General features: G+C 50.1%; 6 protein-coding genes across 6 annotated transcripts; 1 reads left to right on the top strand and 5 right to left on the bottom strand.

The window, feature by feature from the left end:
* Nucleotides 1-273: 273 nt before the first annotated feature.
* T310_3213 (Mitochondrial large ribosomal subunit YmL35) lies at nt 274-2,393 on the top strand (the record flags this gene model as incomplete). Its single annotated transcript, XM_013473914.1, has 3 exons — nt 274-814; nt 872-1,519; nt 1,660-2,393. 3 exons carry the CDS (start codon nt 274-276, stop codon nt 2,391-2,393), a joined length of 1,923 nt encoding a protein of 640 aa, XP_013329368.1.
* An 884-nt stretch (nt 2,394-3,277) lies between these two features.
* On the bottom strand, nt 3,278-4,067 carry T310_3212 (DUF1264 domain protein; the record flags this gene model as incomplete). Its single annotated transcript, XM_013473913.1, has 3 exons — nt 3,278-3,312; nt 3,371-3,826; nt 3,878-4,067. The coding sequence occupies 3 exons, from the start codon at nt 4,065-4,067 to the stop codon at nt 3,278-3,280; spliced, it is 681 nt and encodes a 226-aa protein (XP_013329367.1).
* Nucleotides 4,068-4,612: 545 nt separating this feature from the next.
* On the bottom strand, nt 4,613-5,970 carry T310_3211 (Hydroxyacylglutathione hydrolase; the record flags this gene model as incomplete). The annotated part of the gene is made up of 9 exons (XM_013473912.1): nt 4,613-4,630; nt 4,788-4,814; nt 4,878-5,021; nt 5,051-5,169; nt 5,232-5,442; nt 5,509-5,542; nt 5,605-5,676; nt 5,757-5,844; nt 5,946-5,970. 9 exons carry the CDS (start codon nt 5,968-5,970, stop codon nt 4,613-4,615), a joined length of 738 nt encoding a protein of 245 aa, XP_013329366.1.
* Nucleotides 5,971-6,358: 388 nt separating this feature from the next.
* On the bottom strand, nt 6,359-7,813 carry T310_3210 (uncharacterized protein; the record flags this gene model as incomplete). Its single annotated transcript, XM_013473911.1, has 4 exons — nt 6,359-6,833; nt 6,891-7,361; nt 7,455-7,594; nt 7,697-7,813. The coding sequence occupies 4 exons, from the start codon at nt 7,811-7,813 to the stop codon at nt 6,359-6,361; spliced, it is 1,203 nt and encodes a 400-aa protein (XP_013329365.1).
* Nucleotides 7,814-8,366: 553 nt separating this feature from the next.
* T310_3209 (uncharacterized protein) lies at nt 8,367-9,467 on the bottom strand (the record flags this gene model as incomplete). Its single annotated transcript, XM_013473910.1, has 1 exon — nt 8,367-9,467. The coding sequence occupies one exon, from the start codon at nt 9,465-9,467 to the stop codon at nt 8,367-8,369; it is 1,101 nt and encodes a 366-aa protein (XP_013329364.1).
* Nucleotides 9,468-10,566: 1,099 nt separating this feature from the next.
* Nucleotides 10,567-11,905, bottom strand: T310_3208 (uncharacterized protein; the record flags this gene model as incomplete). Its single annotated transcript, XM_013473909.1, has 3 exons — nt 10,567-10,973; nt 11,326-11,538; nt 11,722-11,905. The coding sequence occupies 3 exons, from the start codon at nt 11,903-11,905 to the stop codon at nt 10,567-10,569; spliced, it is 804 nt and encodes a 267-aa protein (XP_013329363.1).
* Between the last annotated feature and the right edge of the window lie 6,179 nt (nt 11,906-18,084).

Here is an 18,084-nt window from a genome sequence, read left to right as displayed (position 1 = left end):
GTGCTGCGCGTGAGCCACCTCAGCGCCCGAAGTGCTCTACCGCCGGGCATCGCGAGCGACCCTCAGCAGCAGAAACTGACTTAACCGGGTGTAGCAGAGATAGCAGGGAGAGGAAATGGCAACAACAGTGCTGCAAAAGTTGAGGATTGGGGTGTCGGAGTCCGGGACGCGGAGCGGACCAGATTTGCGCTAGCGCTCGACGAAAAAATGTCCGCCCAGCATCTCCAGCAAGAAGCTCCTCCGCAACACCAGAACCTCACCCACGCCTACGCCATGTCCCATTGCGAGCTGGCTTCTAGGCCGCTGCTGCAATGTCTTCGGCAGACTTGCAGCAGAGGTCTGCCCGTGATCCAACTGCAGTCTGCACGGTCCTTCCAGACCACGGCGGTTGCTCGCGATGAGGCCCAGGCGACCGAGCCCAAAAAGGAGCCCTTCTACAAGAATCCTGACCCTGCCCTCGTGAGCAGTCCTCGACTGGAGAAGAAGTTGCTGAAACAGGGCATCTCGCCAATTGGATCTCGACGACGTCGTGCAGCCCTGCAGTCCTGTCCCAACATCCCTTTCGAACAGCTCCCCTACCAATGCTTCCAGGAGGCCCGGAAGGTGCTGCTGGAAGACCGGGAGGAGAAGCTCAAGGAGATCGCGCGGGAGCGAGACAGGATCGCGAGGGTTCGTGCCACGCCGGCTGAGGAGATGGGAGGCGAAGTAGCGAAAAAGTCCAAATTGGTCGCAATGGAGAAGCATCTGGAACGACTCAAAATCCTCGCAGATATCAATGACCCCATCGTCAAAAAGAAATTTGAGGACGGTCAAGGTAAATTAGTTTAGGTTCATTCGAGGCTACGTTGTGTACACTAACGATCCTGCTTAGGGGACATGAACAAGCCGATTTATCGGTATCTGGCAGACAGGAAATGGCGAGAATACCGGCGTTTGATCCTCATCCAAAGAATCACGCAGATGAAAGTCATCCCTGATGTTCTGCCTCATTGCGATCCCACTGTCGATGTGAAGCTATACTTCGGCCGCCGTTGCATCCAGCCCGGCGAATTCGTGGACTCCCGGGTCAGCGTGACTCCGCCCAAGCTCAACATCCAGTCCTTCGAAAAGGGAGAGAAGCTTGTGACGATCGCCGTGATGAACCCGGACATTCCGAATGTCGAGACCAATGGCTTCGATTTCCGGTGCCACTTCCTCGCCATCAACGTGCCCATCTCCCCGACCAACACACGCGTCAACCTGGCCAACCTTTCCGAAGAGAACCAGGTTCTCCTCCCCTGGTTCCCGCCGGCGGCTCAGAAGGGAAGCCCATACCACCGCCTGTCTCTTCTCGTCTTGGAGCAAGAGGATTCAAAGCCCCTGGATATTGCTGCCGTCAGGGAGAGGGGAATTTCGCGCGACCACATGCGTTTGCGGACTCTGCAGAGCTGGTATCATCTGAAGCCGATCGGTGCACACATGTTCCGGAACCAGTGGGATGAGGGCACCGACGAAGTTATGGCGAAGTTTGGAATTGAGGGTGCGGATGTCGAACTGCGGAGGAAGAGGGTCGAGCCTCTGCCCTACAAGAGGAGGAATCCGGCGTCATTCCGGTGAACGGACTGATGCCGTCTGGACGAGATTATACGACTTTCTTCTTGCAAAGCTTGTATTTTACAGTCATTTTACAATCGTTATGTATGAATATATACAATGCCGCTTTTTCTGTAAACCATCCCAACTCTGAACGCCTGATGCCAATGCAAATACCTCAGAATAAACGTATATATCGTACAGTCCCCACCTGTCTTTCACGACGAGTGCTCATCCGAGAACTGGGCCGGTTGCAGGGTGTTTGTCACCCATTGGATCTTCGAGGGTGGCCAGACTCGGGCGATGATCTTTCCATTGACCAGGCCCAGAGGCACGGGTCCGTAATTTCTCGAGTCTCGCGACCAGGGCAGATTGTCACCGGCAAGAAAGACGTGACCTTCGGGGACCTGGAGCAGTTTTTGATTGACAACGGTCAGAACTGTTTGCAACCTAAATTCTTGGAAACAAACCTGAATCATCTCCCCCTCCTCGCCAACCTCCGTACTGAACGGCGGATCCTTGCAGACGAAATCGCCCGGCATGCCCAGGACGCGTTTGGCGCCATTGACGCCGAGGAAGGTCGGGTGGTAGAAACGCACGACGTCGCCGACCTGGATGCCCTTGCCGTGGTCGTGCAGCCGCGAGATGAGGAGCCAGTCGCCGCGGGTGCTGAAGGTCGGGTACATCGAGGGGCCCTCGCTGCGCTGGATGGTGAAGAAGTGCTCCCAGACAAGGGTGCAGGCGCAGAAGACGCCCAGGCCGTCCAGCGTCAGGCGGAGGACTGCTCCGGGAGTAGCACGCCGGAGCGCTTGGCGGAATAGGCGGGACATGTTTGGTATTTTTCTCTCTTGTCTGCAGACTTGGAGAGTTTTTGTTTCCAAGCTCTGCAACGGGATCTATCCCATGCTCTTGAGAGAGTGTGCTGATTTGCTGCTTGATAGGATCAGTATACCGTTCATGGCAATGCGGAATGCACAGAATCCCGTCCCGCGGAGAGACAATCACGTGGGCGGAGTTCGCTAGCACTCGTCAACGAATTTTTTTCCCTCGATTTTCCTTTTCCCTCTTTCATTCTTCTCTCACACTCCGGTTCACGGCATGCCAATGCCATTGCCATTGGCATCAGTCTACAAACCATAATGACTGGTCAGACTCAGACTCAAGATGCTGGGCTGAGAAGACCACTCTACCAGGCTTGTGCATTGGATCCTTTCTTTTCTTATTTACTCGATTAGATACCCCAATTGAATCCGCGTCAATTCTCTCTCGTCTCTTCCACCGTTGAAGAAACAAACATATTGCATCGCGTCTCCTTCTGTTTCCTACAGTATCTTCTGAGTTTCTTCTCTTTTAACACAACATGTGCCTCCCCAGGCATATACGTACGCTTCTTATATGCTAGAGCTTGCCGTTGCCGAAATCAAACACCAGGACGTGCGAGTGTGGACGGAGAAGCAAGATCAAATATCATGTTCCCACTAACGATACTCAGCTTTTACTTCCATTTAATTATGGAGCGTTGAGAGTTGAGGTGTAGTTGTTGGGAGACATCTAAATAGTCCATCCAAGATTTTTTTTTCTATGGTGACTATATTATGAATTACTGTCTGTTAACTAGTGATTAATATGAATTCAGTCGCTGTCTTTGCTCGTGTTCGTGCTGATATCAGCTCCCTGAGCTTTCCTTTCCAACTCTCCTCCCAGTCTATGGCAGTCTACCTCGCAGCATTGCGTCCGCATCTGGCACATATCACAGTTAGATCAGTGGTTATCAACTTTTTCTTTTCGGCCTGCTTACCAGGATGCTTCTCAGGCACCGGAATGTCCTTCCGAGTCTCTGCCTTCTCCTCGTGGTTGACTCCAAACCGAGAATCGCGATCCGCCAGCAACGCCTTCCGTCCTCCCGGATGGATCTTGTTCGCCATGTCGTCCGAGATCAGACTGGCCATCAACTGGGGCGTCCCCAGGGGCACCTTGTCGCCACGGTCGACCTGCCAGAAGTGGTACGTCTTGCCGTACAGGCCGATGATGTCCTTCATCTCGGCCGTCTCGGCGGCCGTCCAGACGATCTGCGGCGTGCCCGCCGGCGCCGGCATGATCAGCATGCCGCTCTTGACCTCGTAGAGGTGCGAATGCCACAGCTCGCGCTCCTCCTGGGGCAGCTCGTTGTAGAGCTGCGGCGAGATCATGTATTCGACCCCGATAAGGCGGGCGCCGGCGTTTGAGGTGTCGTAGATAAGGCATTGTCGGATGTCTATCAGTATCAACATCAGTCGCCCAGATGAGAGGGGGGTTGTAGACTCACCCTCCGTCAAATGCGTACAGTAATGATTCGCCTCCACGACGCGCGTCGGATCCGACGCGTAGACGTGCAACGCATTCAGAAAAGCGCAGATCTGCTTGACGGGGCGGAAGTCCTGGACGATCGACGCCCCTGTGTCCAGAATGCGGCTTTTGGTTGTGAAGTCGGACCCTGCGGCGCGGTCTGTTGCCATGGTTTGGTTTTGAAACTATCCTATCGATCGTGTTTCCGTTTTATAAATGTCAGGTTAGATAGATATCTAGGTAGGGTATGATATTGAGTAACAGATAGAAGATGGAAGATGGAAGATGTCTGCTACTCACTCACTAGGTATGATTCTCTCCAGATAATCAGACCAGAAGAACAATTAATTGCATTCAAGCCAATTCACTCACTCAATTGAGGAACATGGGAGAAAAAGAAAAAGAAAAGGAAAGGCACTCCTCTCCTGACGTCACGGTGATGGATGGATGGATTGGAAGGGTGCCAGTATGCGAATTGAGTTTGTTTGATATGATACAATCAGTCTGTCAGTGCAGGTGCTGAATGAATGTCAATAGGTCTGTTTAGTGGGAAGGTTGTTTTCGTGAAAAGCTAGTTAGTCAATTCCTGCTGCTTTTTTTGAGCCCGATATATCTAACTAGCCCAGGATCTGGTTATATAGATAGATCGATAGACCTGTAGATCTGAGTCTAGTATACTGGATAGAGGGATTCTGGTAGAGCACTTGCAGCGTATTTATATTAGCTGCTGTATCTATTTACATCGCATTCTTCATCTCTCTCAGACGAGCCATGACTTCTACCGGATCTGTGCGTCCGGTTGCTTTCTGGATCTCGGGGTCCTAATAACAAAGGGAAAAAAATGGTTAGTTCACTCCTATCTGTATGTAGTTGATTTTGTTTGCACTTACATTCACCCTCATAAAGACGTTGTGGAGCTAATAATATCGAAAATCGAGTTAGCACTGCAAAAATAAACCTGGGGGGAAAAAACTGCTAACCTTCTCATCTCCAATGGTAAGAACACCCTGTGTGTTCTCGTTCTGCTCGGCGAAAGCCTGGAGCTTCTTGATGGCCGGCGATTGTGATACGGTCAGCAGGAACTTGACGTTGCTCTTGGTGTATTCATGGCCACTCTGTCCAATCTGTCAGTTCTGTCATACATGTACATTACGTGTGCAGAAGGAAGGGTGCCACGAACATAGACTTTTGTATCGTCCGGCAGAGACGCGAGCGTCTCGTTCAAGGCTTTGTGCATCTGCTTTGCGTCGCCTTCGAAGAATCGTCCACATCCTGGTTGATCTTAGCAGAGCACAAGATAAAGACTGTTTTTTATCGTTTATGCATGTTCGTACCTCCAGTGAAGAGCGTGTCACCAGTAAAGACGACACGCTGGTCTCCGTCCTCGAGGAAGAAGCAAATGCTGTCCTGCGTATGGCAGGGCGTATGAAGCGCCTTTGCGGAGATACACTCGCCAATCTTGAACACCTCACCGTGGGCCGGTGTCTTGGTGACAGACTTGCAGTCTTTGCCTCCTATCACCTCCAATTTGCCGAATTGTTTGAGCTGTACCAGTTAAATCAGCAGGTCTGTGAGGTCTGTATTACGAGAGATCGATGGGCAATCACTTACAATCTCATCGTTACCACCAGCATGATCCCAGTGGCTGTCACAGACTCACAGTCAATAAAATAATTGCAGCACAATCACGGGACCTTCACAACATACTGATGGGTGTTGATGATCGCACGCAGCTTGATCTTCCCAGCATCGATCTGGGATTTCAACACCGGCGCAACCCTGGTCAGCGATAACGGTTAGCAAGCTTTCTCTCTCTATTACTTTACTTCACTGGAATAAGATAAGGACAGGCAGCATACTCAGGTGGATTAGCCGGATCGACAATGACAGATTCCTTCGTCGGTTCGTCCGTGACGAGGTAGGCATAGTTATTGCCCTTCCCCTTCCCTGCATGAAACGCACGAGATTCGATGATTAGAAATCAGAACACATGATAGGTTTGTATTGTATTGTATTGTAAAGAGGAGGAAAAATGCAGTGACACCTACACATAGGAATCGTTTGGATATGCATGGTGCGTCTGTTGTTGATCGGCCGACGAAAAACTCGAGTGCACTGTGGTCGAGCAGCTCGCAAAAAATTCATGGGCTAGATGGAATCTTCGTCTGTCGTAATGGATGGATAAATAGGAAATGCGGGGAGCTATGGACTTAGCTTCCAATTCTTATTGTTCGGATCGCAAATGTTTATGTTAACCCGATCCCACTCCCACTCCCAGGCTTGGATGCGGATGATGGCAATATTATGTAACCAACACGTGATAGCCAGCAACTCCGTAGTATATACTGATGATCTGGTGCACGTGTGATGGATTGAAGGAATAAAGCAGAATAATGTAAATTCTCAATTTTCATAAAAGACGAGGGACATTAACTAGTCTACTTATAATACGATTACAATACTAAGCAACCCCCAGTGGCCTGCTGGTCCACTTGTCCAACGACTCCCATCCATACGCCTTCAGCTCATCCCAGTCATCTCCCAGAGAATCGGGCACCATTTCTGCATCCGTTGCAGAATTTTCATCGGGTGAAGATTCGCGGATTCGGGGTATATCAACATCACCGGAAGCGTTTCGTAGAAGTGTCATCAGCGACTTAGTCCAATGGTTGAGATTATCCTCGCACGTAGCAAGCAGATACGCCAAAGGGAGTCGCCGTCTGTGAATCTCCCATGTCTTGGTCTGTAGAATGTGGTCCAGCCACATGTAGATGCCTTCCTTGTACGGATCATTTCTCACGTCTGAGTCGTCCGGCCCTGCTATCTCATTGACCATTTCTTCTGTCAAAACAGCCAAGAAAGCCGGGTGGCCCTCAGAGATAGACTCTAATACAGAATCCCACTTCGAGAAAGTGCTGTCGAGGGATGCCTCGATTCTGTAGAACACTGGCTTAGCGGAAAGGTACGTAGGATCGATCTCCGGGAGAACTCACTGTCTTTCCTTCGGCACAAGCATATTCTCCTCGAGCAAGACTCTCGACAGGACATAAGCCCCCTGGTCTTGATTCCTGCAGATAGAAACCAGTGGCTGAGAGACGAGAGATGCCGTATGCCGGGACTTGATTTTCTTTCGCGGTGGCTCTGCGGTCTCAGTCTGTATCATCGGTTCTAAGCTGTGCCGAATCTCTGCCTGCATCACCGTAAAGTCGTCTTGAAAAGTAGGTTTCGGGACGTTCCCAGAAGGCGCAGCCGTGGGAAGGTCAATCTTGGCCCAGTAATAATCCCACAGCCATTCCAGCGACCGTTGCGCAGCACCTCGCAGGACAACCAGCGAGGGCAGCTCGCGGTGAGTAGCCTCATGGCGCAACTCAACAAATGACGCCGGAAGTCCTAGGTCAACGGCCCTTTGGAACATGGTCTTTCTCTGGCCATGGAGCTTTGAATCGACGAGACCCGTCACAAATCTGTACTGCTATGTTAGAAGAAGAAACAGATATTCCTTCCTGTGGAACAAAAAAAAATCACAGGCAAAAAAAAAGGAAAGAAAATCGAATTACCTGCAAAACGCAGCCGAATACGTAGCTCGAATAGAGAAGATCGAATTCTTAGCCGCATCATCGTGCAAAATAGCATCCGTCAACAAGGCCGTGGCTTCCACCGGATGAGGCAGATTGCCTCGCAGTTTCCAAGCTTCGACCTAATCCCATTGTCGCGATCGCGTCACATAATCAATATTACGAACTCCTAGCAAGAGACAACCCATAATGATACATGCAGAGGTTAAGGATCTCAGACGCACCGTTCGGCATGCATTGGCACGTAAATCCGATCCCGATAGCGGATCAGGGTAGAATTGGCTCCGAACGGCCAGAAGCTCGGAATGGTCTTTCCACGGCGTGAAAACGATCTTTGGCATTTCTTAAAAAAAAATCTTTTCGGGTCCCTTTTTTTTTTTAATTTCACATTGCACTTGCGGCTTTTGTTCGTTGATAATAATAGTAATGGCGCCAATCAGATTTCGGCGCGACAAGGCTGGCTGGCTGAACTTGTCTGTCGGTCGGTCTCCGGGAAAACCTTTACTCCATACTCTGGATGCCTGAGAAATCAGGGCAGGAATCGAAAAGGCCCAGACCGCAGAAGACCAACCTTCATAGTATTTCTCCGTATTCTATAACCGGGATTTGGAACCTTTTACATAGTAACACAAGACTCAGGCGCACTTAAACTGCGCATTATTCTGTGACTACATATATTGGCAGTTAAAACTATGTATTCTAATAAAACAGGAGAGCGAATATGTAATGCCAAATCTTGAAGAATCCAGTCTTCGCTAATCTGCAGGGGTATCGCCCATTTCCCGTACGCCGAAAAAAAAAAGCCCAAAACTCCCATACTATGCAAGTTTGTAAATAATCATCCGAATCATATCGTAACCATTTGTTCCTCAAATCGTTCCGCCATCCAGCCTATTATGTCTCTCCGGCTAAGACTGCATTGTCTTGGCTCTCATCCTCTTGCTCCTGTGTATCATCTTCCTTTCCTTCTTCCTCATCATCTTCGTCGTTATCCGGAGATGGACTGAACGTCTCTTCCAATTTGAGTCCTTTGCCAGCAGTCTCTCGATTTGTATTGCTTCCTCCAAGGAGACTATTCTCCATGGAGATCGTTTCGGGCTCGTCGTAGAGACCCATTCCAATCAGCTCATCGTCTTGAGTCTGAGACTTCGTAGGCTCAGACTGCGGCTCCAAGGTGTTTTTAAATTGGGTAGGAAATACATCTGGAGTAGGGGGTGCCGTGAACTCGTCAGATGACGGGACGCTTTCTTGACCAAGATCCGCTATCTGGCTTGTGGGAAGAGGACAATCGGCGGACAGCGCATCTTGCACCCAGTCTCCATATAGTTGTGAAGGTAGACATGCATTATCAAGCGTACTGGCCGGCCAGCTAAAAGAGTCCATCTGCATCATGTTCGTCGTCTCAGACGAGGTGAACGCCTGGGATACCGGGGTTCCGTAGCTTGCGTCAAGGGGAGAGAAATACAAGTTCGAAATCGAATCTGCAGTGGTAAGGTGCGAAACAGGAGTAGCAAGCCCGTAGATGGATGCCGTGCTGAACGCTTCGGTGGGTTGCTGCTGCTGCTGGTGCCCCAGCTGCTTGCAAGCGCCGTAGTCCATACAAGATGGATAGGACGTCATCATGTAATGGGGATAGCTGGCGTGTTTCGAGGACGGGTGCCAACTCATGGGACGAGATTTCCGCCGGAGAGAAGTACCCAGAAGAGCGGTATCGGCAGGATACTGTTGATACTGCGCCGGGCTATGAGCCATCATGGTCCTCCGTCTGGCAAGAGAGTGAGGGCTATTGCCAGCGCTGATGGGCTTTGTCACCCGAGAGGCTCTTCTCTTGTAAATCCCCGACAGCACCTCATTTGCATTCGCGAGCGACTGGTACGTTTGAAGCTGTTGCAAATTCCAGTCCAAACCGGATGTCGACTGTTGCTGCCAGTAGCCCTCCATATGAAACACCGTTATGAAATGATCTAAAGACAGCATTGTCAGTATATTGACCATGCTGCCACCCTTATGACCACGATGGAGATATCCTTACATGATCTGACGAAGACACTTGTTGAGATCTGTTTCTGGAAACAATAGATATCAGGACTGATAAGAAGTCAGGCAGTATGAGGATATGAATGAATGACCAGTATTTAATAAACAACGGCTAATTTTGCAACACGCAAATGAGTCAGAATTATTTGGCTACAATTTATGACAGAGTATCACGGAAAGAGAAAGTAACCGGAGGATATCATATAGGAGACATCATGCGCCGATACAGCCCCAGATCTGCGGAGCCCTCAAACAGCACATGCTGGATGACATGGAAATGACACTAGCCGGACACGAGTTTAGTGAACCGGTGCGGCTTCTGTAAAGCGGGATACGACCCTTGTTTCGGGACCAGGTGCAGGAATCATAGCTAATCATCGCCTTCCAGTTCCAAACCTTCTTCGCACGTTACACCGCTTACCTAGTTGGAGCTTGGTGGTGGGAACTGGGAAGGGCGAGAGTTTAGAGTATGGGCGCCAAATAAAACAGGCCCATGGCTAAGCGGGCCGAGGTCACAACGCATGGCAGAACTAAATTTGGCCAGGATCTTTTAGTCTTTAAGCCTGTATGGGGCATTATTGGGGGAAGAAGGAGCTCAAGAGAGCCACCCAGAGTTGCCCGGCCTGAGTCTCGAATCTTTCACCCGCCTGCCGTCCGTCGCAGCCTCAAAGGTGGTCGGGTCCCAATTGACGACCATTCCGCAACAGGGAAACCTAAGGGGGGGGCTGCAGTCGTAGTACGGAGTAGAAAACGGTGACTGGCGAACCGCTAGCAGAAGTCATCGCTGGAGTTGCCGCCAGCCTTCCCGATCCGGATCCATCTGCAATTTCAGTTCAATCTCTTTCCTCCGTCCACAGGGCACAGGCGACCCCTTCGCAATATCACGCGTCACATTTTTTTTTGCAAGACTCCAGAAGGTCCAACGTTACGCAAGGGTCACGGGCAACGGCTACCTCTAAGCTGCAGCGACAGGGTTGTAGGTACCCGTTGACGGCGCCAGGGCGAGACCAGAGAAAAAAATAAGAAAAAAAAGCCCGTGCCTTCCCGGCGCTTAGCGCTATGCACGGCCGTGAGCTGCAGAGCGCCCCATGTTTTGGAACGCCCCAGGGAAGAATCCGCGCGCAGAGCGTGGCACACGGACTGTGGAGTGTGGATAGTGAAAGGTGGATCCTGGACTGTGGCCGAAGTCGTCGACCAGGGCTCTGGGAAGCGGATCTCGATAACCTGGCCTCTCAGAAAACTCTGTGCCTCCGTGCTTCCGGCCGCCATCAGCAGAACGAGCCACCGGCGTCAGTCCAAGGCTCTTAGCGCTGTCCGGATCTAATTTACGACACGATCTCTTCTCCGTTGTGGCTTCGTGGTGGAACCTGCGAGTCTGTGACACCGAATCCAGGGTCACCGCATCGCCCTTCCCCTGGCGCCTAGCCAAGATTCCACAAGACAAGCAAAAGGTATGGTAGGTCGCTAGGATGTGGTCACTGGTCAGCATGATTATTTAGCGACGGGGATGGCCAACCTCAGACTTCAGCCGGCGTCCCGTACAGAACTCGAGAAAATTGCGAGTCAGCAAGGCTCATTCGAGGCACGACTGAGTTTGAACCTTGATATGAAAAAGAAAACGACAGGAAAGGAAAACCTGCAGCGGCAGGGTGGGGTTATCTGATCCCACTGCTGAGATGCGCGGCGATGTGACAGGTCCATGCCCCATGCGCCTTCCCTCGGCGGAAAATGCCTTGTGCAGAACCCGAAAGGCCACCGTGTCGCTGCTCCGTCTTCCGTCCTGCCTCACCACCGTCCGTCACGAGTCGCGACTCACGGCACGTCTCTACGACAAACTGCTGGACACCGATATACATCATACAGGTGAGCCGTGCATACATTACCCTTCTGCCTGTCCATTCCTTCCAGCCTGACACCCGAGTCTCGCGGAGCTCTAGGCCCTCATTCCGTCCTTTCCACCCCAGCCCCCTTGGAGCCTTCGGCAGCGGAGCCAGGAGATCCTTGAGCAGACCCAAAATCCCAAATAACCCTTTTTTTCAATAATTCCACGTTTCTGCTCCGTGCATATCATGCTCTACGGAGTAGTCGCTGCGTCAGACACGCTGCCGGGGTGAGCCACGATAATAGTGCTCCGGACCCGGTACGTACAGGGGCTAAAATCTTCCAGAAGACCCGGTCGGCATCCCTAGTGGATCCAGGCTCTGGCGCTCACCAGTGTCGCCACAGGCGGTCAGGACAAGAAAGGAATTGTTCACGCCGCCGTTCTCCAAAGTGGTAATGTAATAAGGGACTGACATGGTTAGCTGACATGCCGTCTCCAACCTTCTCGTGCGGAACGCCCGTCCAGGCCCACACCACTGGAAGCCGAGAGGCAGCATCAGGCGTACGGAGTACATGATACAACTGCTAGCCTGCTTCAGCCTCCACTTGCAGCCCTTGTAACCCTTTCTTTGTCGGCCCTGTGGACTCTGTGGAGCCGATAGCCGGTGGTGATCCTGCTCCGTTTTTATCGACGTTACAAAACATACAGAGCCACTGCGACAACTCATGGCCCCAGGGGGTTGGCGAGCAGCTTCAGGCTTTGACAACAGGTGCCTGGGCAACCACTGTTGGATAGAATTATTGGATAGGCAACGCTGATGGCCTTGATAGTCCAGCTCCATCAGAACAGTCTCTCTGCAATCTGTTGCCAACGCCGTTGGAGTAGATTTGACAACCAAAGCCCACCAGACAACGGAACCTTCTAGCTCGAAACAATCCGAGTCACCATCATCACCAATCGAACTTCAACAAACTAGTGTTACCTTGAAGGTTCAAGAAATCGCCAGACGGTGGTTCACTCCGATAACTCTCTCTACTCGTATAACTCACTCACTCGTCAGGCGACCCCGAAAGGCGTCGCGAAGATTGCCTTATGCATTCGGCCAGATGCGCCCTTATCCACAGCTTATCACTTCCATTCTGGGAATATCGATAAGTAACCAGCCTCCATACGGATAGTCAATCATAATGATGTCAGTCATACTTTGGACGATGTGACCACGCTCAACCTTGACCCCATCACCTAAGTGAATCTGGTGCTGCCAACCGAGACTTTGAGAATGAGCTTAATAATAATGTGATTAAGAACCGACACAGTTCGGAGCAGAGTTCGGTAATGTCATCCTTTTGAATACGGAGTCCGGCGAACACAGCATACAGCGCCCCCACAGCACACGCGGGTCTCTGAGCCCCAGGCGTGACGCAGCGTTGGCATTGGCCTCGTCCGAGACGGAGTCTTCCCAGTTCGTTTGGCCACAGTTCGGAGTAAGCAAGCCAGCCTTTGCGCTCTGCCTTTTCCGTCCTTGCTCAAAAACTAAAATGGACGGACAACGTCACAGCTCGAAATCGACTGGACTACGTAATCTGGTTTTTCCGACGCCTCCTTTGATTGATAGCCCAACTTAGTCTGGACGCCTATTCTAAGACGGTCCAGTTTGATGAAAAGGTTTAAGTCACACATGCAGAAGCCAAATGCACGACGCTTGCAGTGCGTCAGATCCCAACCACATGTGTATAGCAATGATATCGGGAAACAACGAGACTGGAATCAGAGCCCTTGCTGCGTCAGCTGTCGTTTCTCTGCCCACATGACTCGTTGACGAAACCGACTCCATGACTTGTAGGGTGGTCCAGCTCATCCCAGAAGTCGCCTCAGACTTCGCTGCCGATCACTGCGATCAGGGATATTACCAATCCTGCCTTGGAGGCTGGACAGATTCCGTGGTCCAGACTGGAGTGTTGCTTGCAGTTAAGTCAATCCTTGGCTGTCATCGGTCGTTGTTAGGCTTGAGTGTCAACTGTACGGCCAAGATCGAAACTTGATCTTCAGGACCAATAGAAGGGAAAGACGCCGATCAATGATCTTAAAGCCGGCCTGGCGGTCTCAATAATCTCATGACAAAAAGGGCCAGCCCCGGTAGCTAGGCAGTTATTGCCCATGAAGGAACAAGTTGTGCAGTCTAGCCCCAGAACCCGCGGTTAGGGGTGGACTAATCAGCACCTAAGTACGGAGTACCTGGGCACCTAGGTAATTCGAGCGCAAATCTCAGAAATATTATCTCAAGAGGACAGGGGCCGGTCCATTGTATCTGGTGACACCAACGATTCAACAAACGCCCGTTGCAGTTGTGTCTCAGTGGCTGAGTCAGATCACCGGCTTGATTACTCTGTCTGGCATTCTCGGTTGAGTTGCGTACCGCTTAACGACTAGTTAGGTACGTGCTATAGGGGGGCCATGGGGCTCAGGCAGCAACCTAGCAGCCACTCCCCTTCTATTCCGCACCCTAGGCCTATACTCCGTACTCCGTCCAGTATCCCGGATGCTACTCCATCATAGGCCCGTGCGGATTGTTCTCTTTGTCGGCTATTCGAGGCCTATCAATGCTCTCCGACCAGCTACGTAATATCTAGCATTCTATGGACATGCATCGTCGGGTTGTGATGCGATGATTCGGATATTATTTGTTTGTTGCAACTTGAGATGTCTGGTCATGGGCATGAATGTGTAAGCCTCATCATTCCATCTTCCTGTGATCATACCAATCAATCAATGATGGCAGGTGACGACTACTTGTTACGGACGGATGGATGGGTGGATGGAGTTGTGGAATCAGCACAGTCAAGAAAGTTCAGCAGTTTCCGACGCTGATCTCGCCCTCGCTGTGACCCTGACAGACTTTTCAGACACACCAGTCTCGGAAGTTCGACACAGAGCCAACCAGGTCAGTGGTGACGTTGCTCCGTGTTCGAGCCAAATTAATTAAATTCAAAAAGTCGACAGAGATCAACAGAAATCAAGGGCATGAGTCCACGGTGGCAATTATGATTAATTAATGGGGAGCGCCGCTACTGCGGTTATGATGGCTGCTAGTCATTACCGTTAACCACGGGCGATCATGGGCGCTGACGGGGCACGACCCAGCAGGACGCCCCAATGGCAGCCCATGCCTAGCGAAAACAGTTGCACCTTCACTTCCAGCCCAGCCAAGGCCCAACAGGCCGACCCTCGCCTGTTACAGAGTTCGCAGGCACCCCCAAATCCGGCCCTCCGCCCGTGACTCGCCTCCCTTACTCCGTACAGTAGTCAGTGGTGGCACTGTCGGGCTTCGACCAGCTGTCTCGTCAGGCTGCTCGGCTGCGAGTCGCAGTCCCCCGACAATACGATCCTTCCTCCAGCCTCCTCCAGGATCATTTCTTAGCCGTCCTCTTTTTGATCTTCGACCTAATCCAACCAAGCCCCCACCCGCAAAGACCTGCACCCGATACGTCCTCATTTAATTTCTTTTTTTACTTTTTTGCCATCTCTGTTCCTTGCGAACTAACTTTTTTTCCACCGGGAAATCTCTTCAGCCTGCCTAATCCGTACTTTCCAAACTCTCCTTCAGTTGCCGACCAAGACACTGGACTGAAAAATGGCCGCGTAAGACGGCTTTCGGTTATTCTCCGGTCTTAATTAATAGACAAACGGCGCAATTGATGAGGTTTCGACATCGGATCGTCGGCAATGCCGACTTGCTCAGATCCGCCGGCAATCTGCAACACTCTGCTCCGTACTCTCGCAGGACACAAGAATCAGTCATGTGCAATCCAGCTGGATGCTTTGTTGTCAGCTGCTGTGGTTGTGTTATGTCACATTCGTTTCAATGTTCTTATTGACGCCAGCACGACTGCCGAGACTCCAATAATAACAGATTTATTATCCTGGCCCCCGTTGAGGTCAGTCAGCATTTGCAGCAGGCTGCAGCCAAGCGTCTCATTCGCCCATTCGACAAACTTCCGGCGCACAGGGCACACCTTTTCTTGCTGTCCCCAGATCCCACCGGCCGTACGGAGTTAAGATACGGATACGTTCTTATCCTTGCAGGGGTCTTATGCAGTTATCCCTGGAAGAGATGATGACAAGCAGAGCACAGAGTAGCCCGTCCAGAACGTTGGTTGCAGAACAGACCAATAGTTTCCTTGCTTCCAACTCGTAATTTTTCCCGGCTTTGCATTGCACCCTACTCCGTACACCTGCACGGTGACAGTTAGCACCCCTGTCAGACTCAGCCCCTCTATGCGGATACCATCCATGCATGATGATGATGCATCATTGCATATACAGGATCAGCGAGCAAGGGCCAAAAAGAAGGCCTACTGGGTAACAGTGAGTTTGACTATCCCACATATCAGTCACAAGTCACAATTCCTACTGTACCTAGTACTAGGCTGAGTTAATAGTACCTAGGCTAGGTACTTAATACGGAGCGGACTGCTATTAAGATTTAAGTCAATAATAATATTTCTCTCGAGACAGAATCGGCCTTTTTTTGTCCCCCATTATCTGTACTGTACTCCGTATTATCATTAAAGTTACCATTGACCGCAAACGGCATGGTGAAAACGGAAGAGAAAATTTCGCTGTTCAGCTGACCAGCCTGGCAGAGCCTACGGGTACTAATTACGGGGTATTTGCGTTCCTACAGTAGGAAAGAGGAGACTGTAGGACTAGTACTGTACAGGCGTCCGAACGCCAATGGCGTAGGAGCAGGATCAGGCTTCCGCAGGGCTACATGCATGCATGATATGGTATGATATTACTTTCCTACACAGGACTTCGTACTTGCGATTGACGATAATGATATCGACGTTGATTTGGTATTTGTGAGAAATCATCAAGTAATCTATACTAACACAAGAATCGAATTCAGGAGAATAATGATGATGTTGTTATTGATGACGCAGGCCCGCATGGTATCTGCACTGTGAGTTCATTAGGTACCCAATCCTACTGTAAGTCCTAGGCTAGGCACCTAGCCTAACTGCTAGTATGTGGGTTTCTGCGTTGTTTCAACGTAACGAACGGCCTGCATGCAGACGTCCATGCATGGTAATGCTTACTCGAACCTACTACTAGTATTATTACTCCGTATGGTCTGTATCCTTGATTCCTACCTACCTCCCTACCTACCTAGGTAGGCAGGTACTGTAAGTGGATTATGTAGATCTGTGGGCTGTGAATGATGCTGTGGATGGACAGTGTACAGTACATACATACAGCCTATTTATCTCTGCATACAACATACATACATATCTCCTGAGCAAAAGCAATCAATCTACAGCCATCTGCTCTGTCAGCCTGCCCTTTCCTCTCGTTCATATTCATAGGTAAGGGAGTAGCGAGTGCTCGAGCAGAGCATCACTCACCGCACTGATCTCGCGCTACTGACTCCGGTGTGACGACGAGACGAGGAGAGGAGAGGAGTCTGAGCGCTGGCGCAGACACTTACTGTCTGTCTGTCTGCCTGACTACCTGTCTGTCCTGGAGCAAGACAAGACTATGATCTAAGTTAATTATTCTGATCAAGGAACAAGGTACTACTGTGTAGAGAATCTTCTCGAAAAAGAAAGTCGTGAGTTTGAGTTTGAGTTCATAGCCGAGAAAGGAAAGTAATTAATCCAGAAGACAGAGAGAGAAGTGAGAGAGAATGAGAGAGGGGGTGAGGGTGAGAGAGTGTGAGTAGGACTGCGATAGTCTTTCTTTCTTTCTTTCTCTCCTTTTGTCAACGTCAAGGTCTAGGAAGTAAGAACCCTTTCTCTCTCTTGAAAACCAGCATACTGTTTGTCAAACACTTGAGACAATCAAAAGGCAGTAGATATGGATGGAATATAATCGTGAATTAAAATATCAACGCCCACTGGCAGGGCAGATTTGGCCCAGGGCTTATATGTATATGTCATGTCCATGTAAATCAGCATAATAGGGCTTCGTGATTCTGAGAATCTCCGACCTTACTATATATAATAAGGTCGACTTTAGGCCCTGTCAAACTAGGTAGGCGTTCTGATTTCTTCGTTGAAAAAAATGGATCGAATTCGTATGTTCTCTGTATGCGATCTTTCATTTCATTATATATAGATCGTTAACAAGCTTTGGAAGGGGATGTTCCCCAAAAGCAATCAAGAAATATCCCTACCTGAGCAGTAAATATTGACTATATAGGTAGTAAAGTCCACTTTGAGAGGAGACTGAAAGCTATTAGTATCTACCCGGCAGGATGCAGAACACCCAGCGAACACTAGCTTGACAAGACGAAAGACGATCGATTGATGGACTATCAGAGAAGAAATGATCAGAATCAGTGAGAAATCGGACCTATATAATAAACCCAGTTTCGGTCATCGTTTCCGAGCTGAGTGCAGATCGTTCTGTCGACAGGGATGATGGGAGACAGACGATCTATCTATTCGAGTCAAGTCAAAGAAATACTTAGATAGAGATCCCTCTAGCTTAGCTAGACTAGAAGACAACTGACTGATTTGTTACGGAAGATCATATGTAATCTTGAGGAAATATATTCTCTAGGTGATTATAACTATAAGCCTTTAAGAAATTTGTCTGAAATGGTCGACTCGATATGACATGATATGATTCCATTCTCTTTCGTTATCATCTCGAATAACTGACTGACTAACCGCTAGCGGGCTTCACTTCACGGTGAGAACGCTTTCATTTTGGAACTATCACCCTGAATCCAACAGAAAAAAAAAAGAA

The sequence above is a fragment of the Rasamsonia emersonii genome (genome assembly GCF_000968595.1).
Source record: "Rasamsonia emersonii CBS 393.64 chromosome Unknown ctg1118621760057, whole genome shotgun sequence".
Taxonomy (NCBI): Eukaryota; Fungi; Ascomycota; class Eurotiomycetes; order Eurotiales; family Trichocomaceae; genus Rasamsonia; species Rasamsonia emersonii.
Note: the sequence above shows the minus strand (reverse complement) of the source record. Positions and strands in the feature narration are given on the sequence as shown.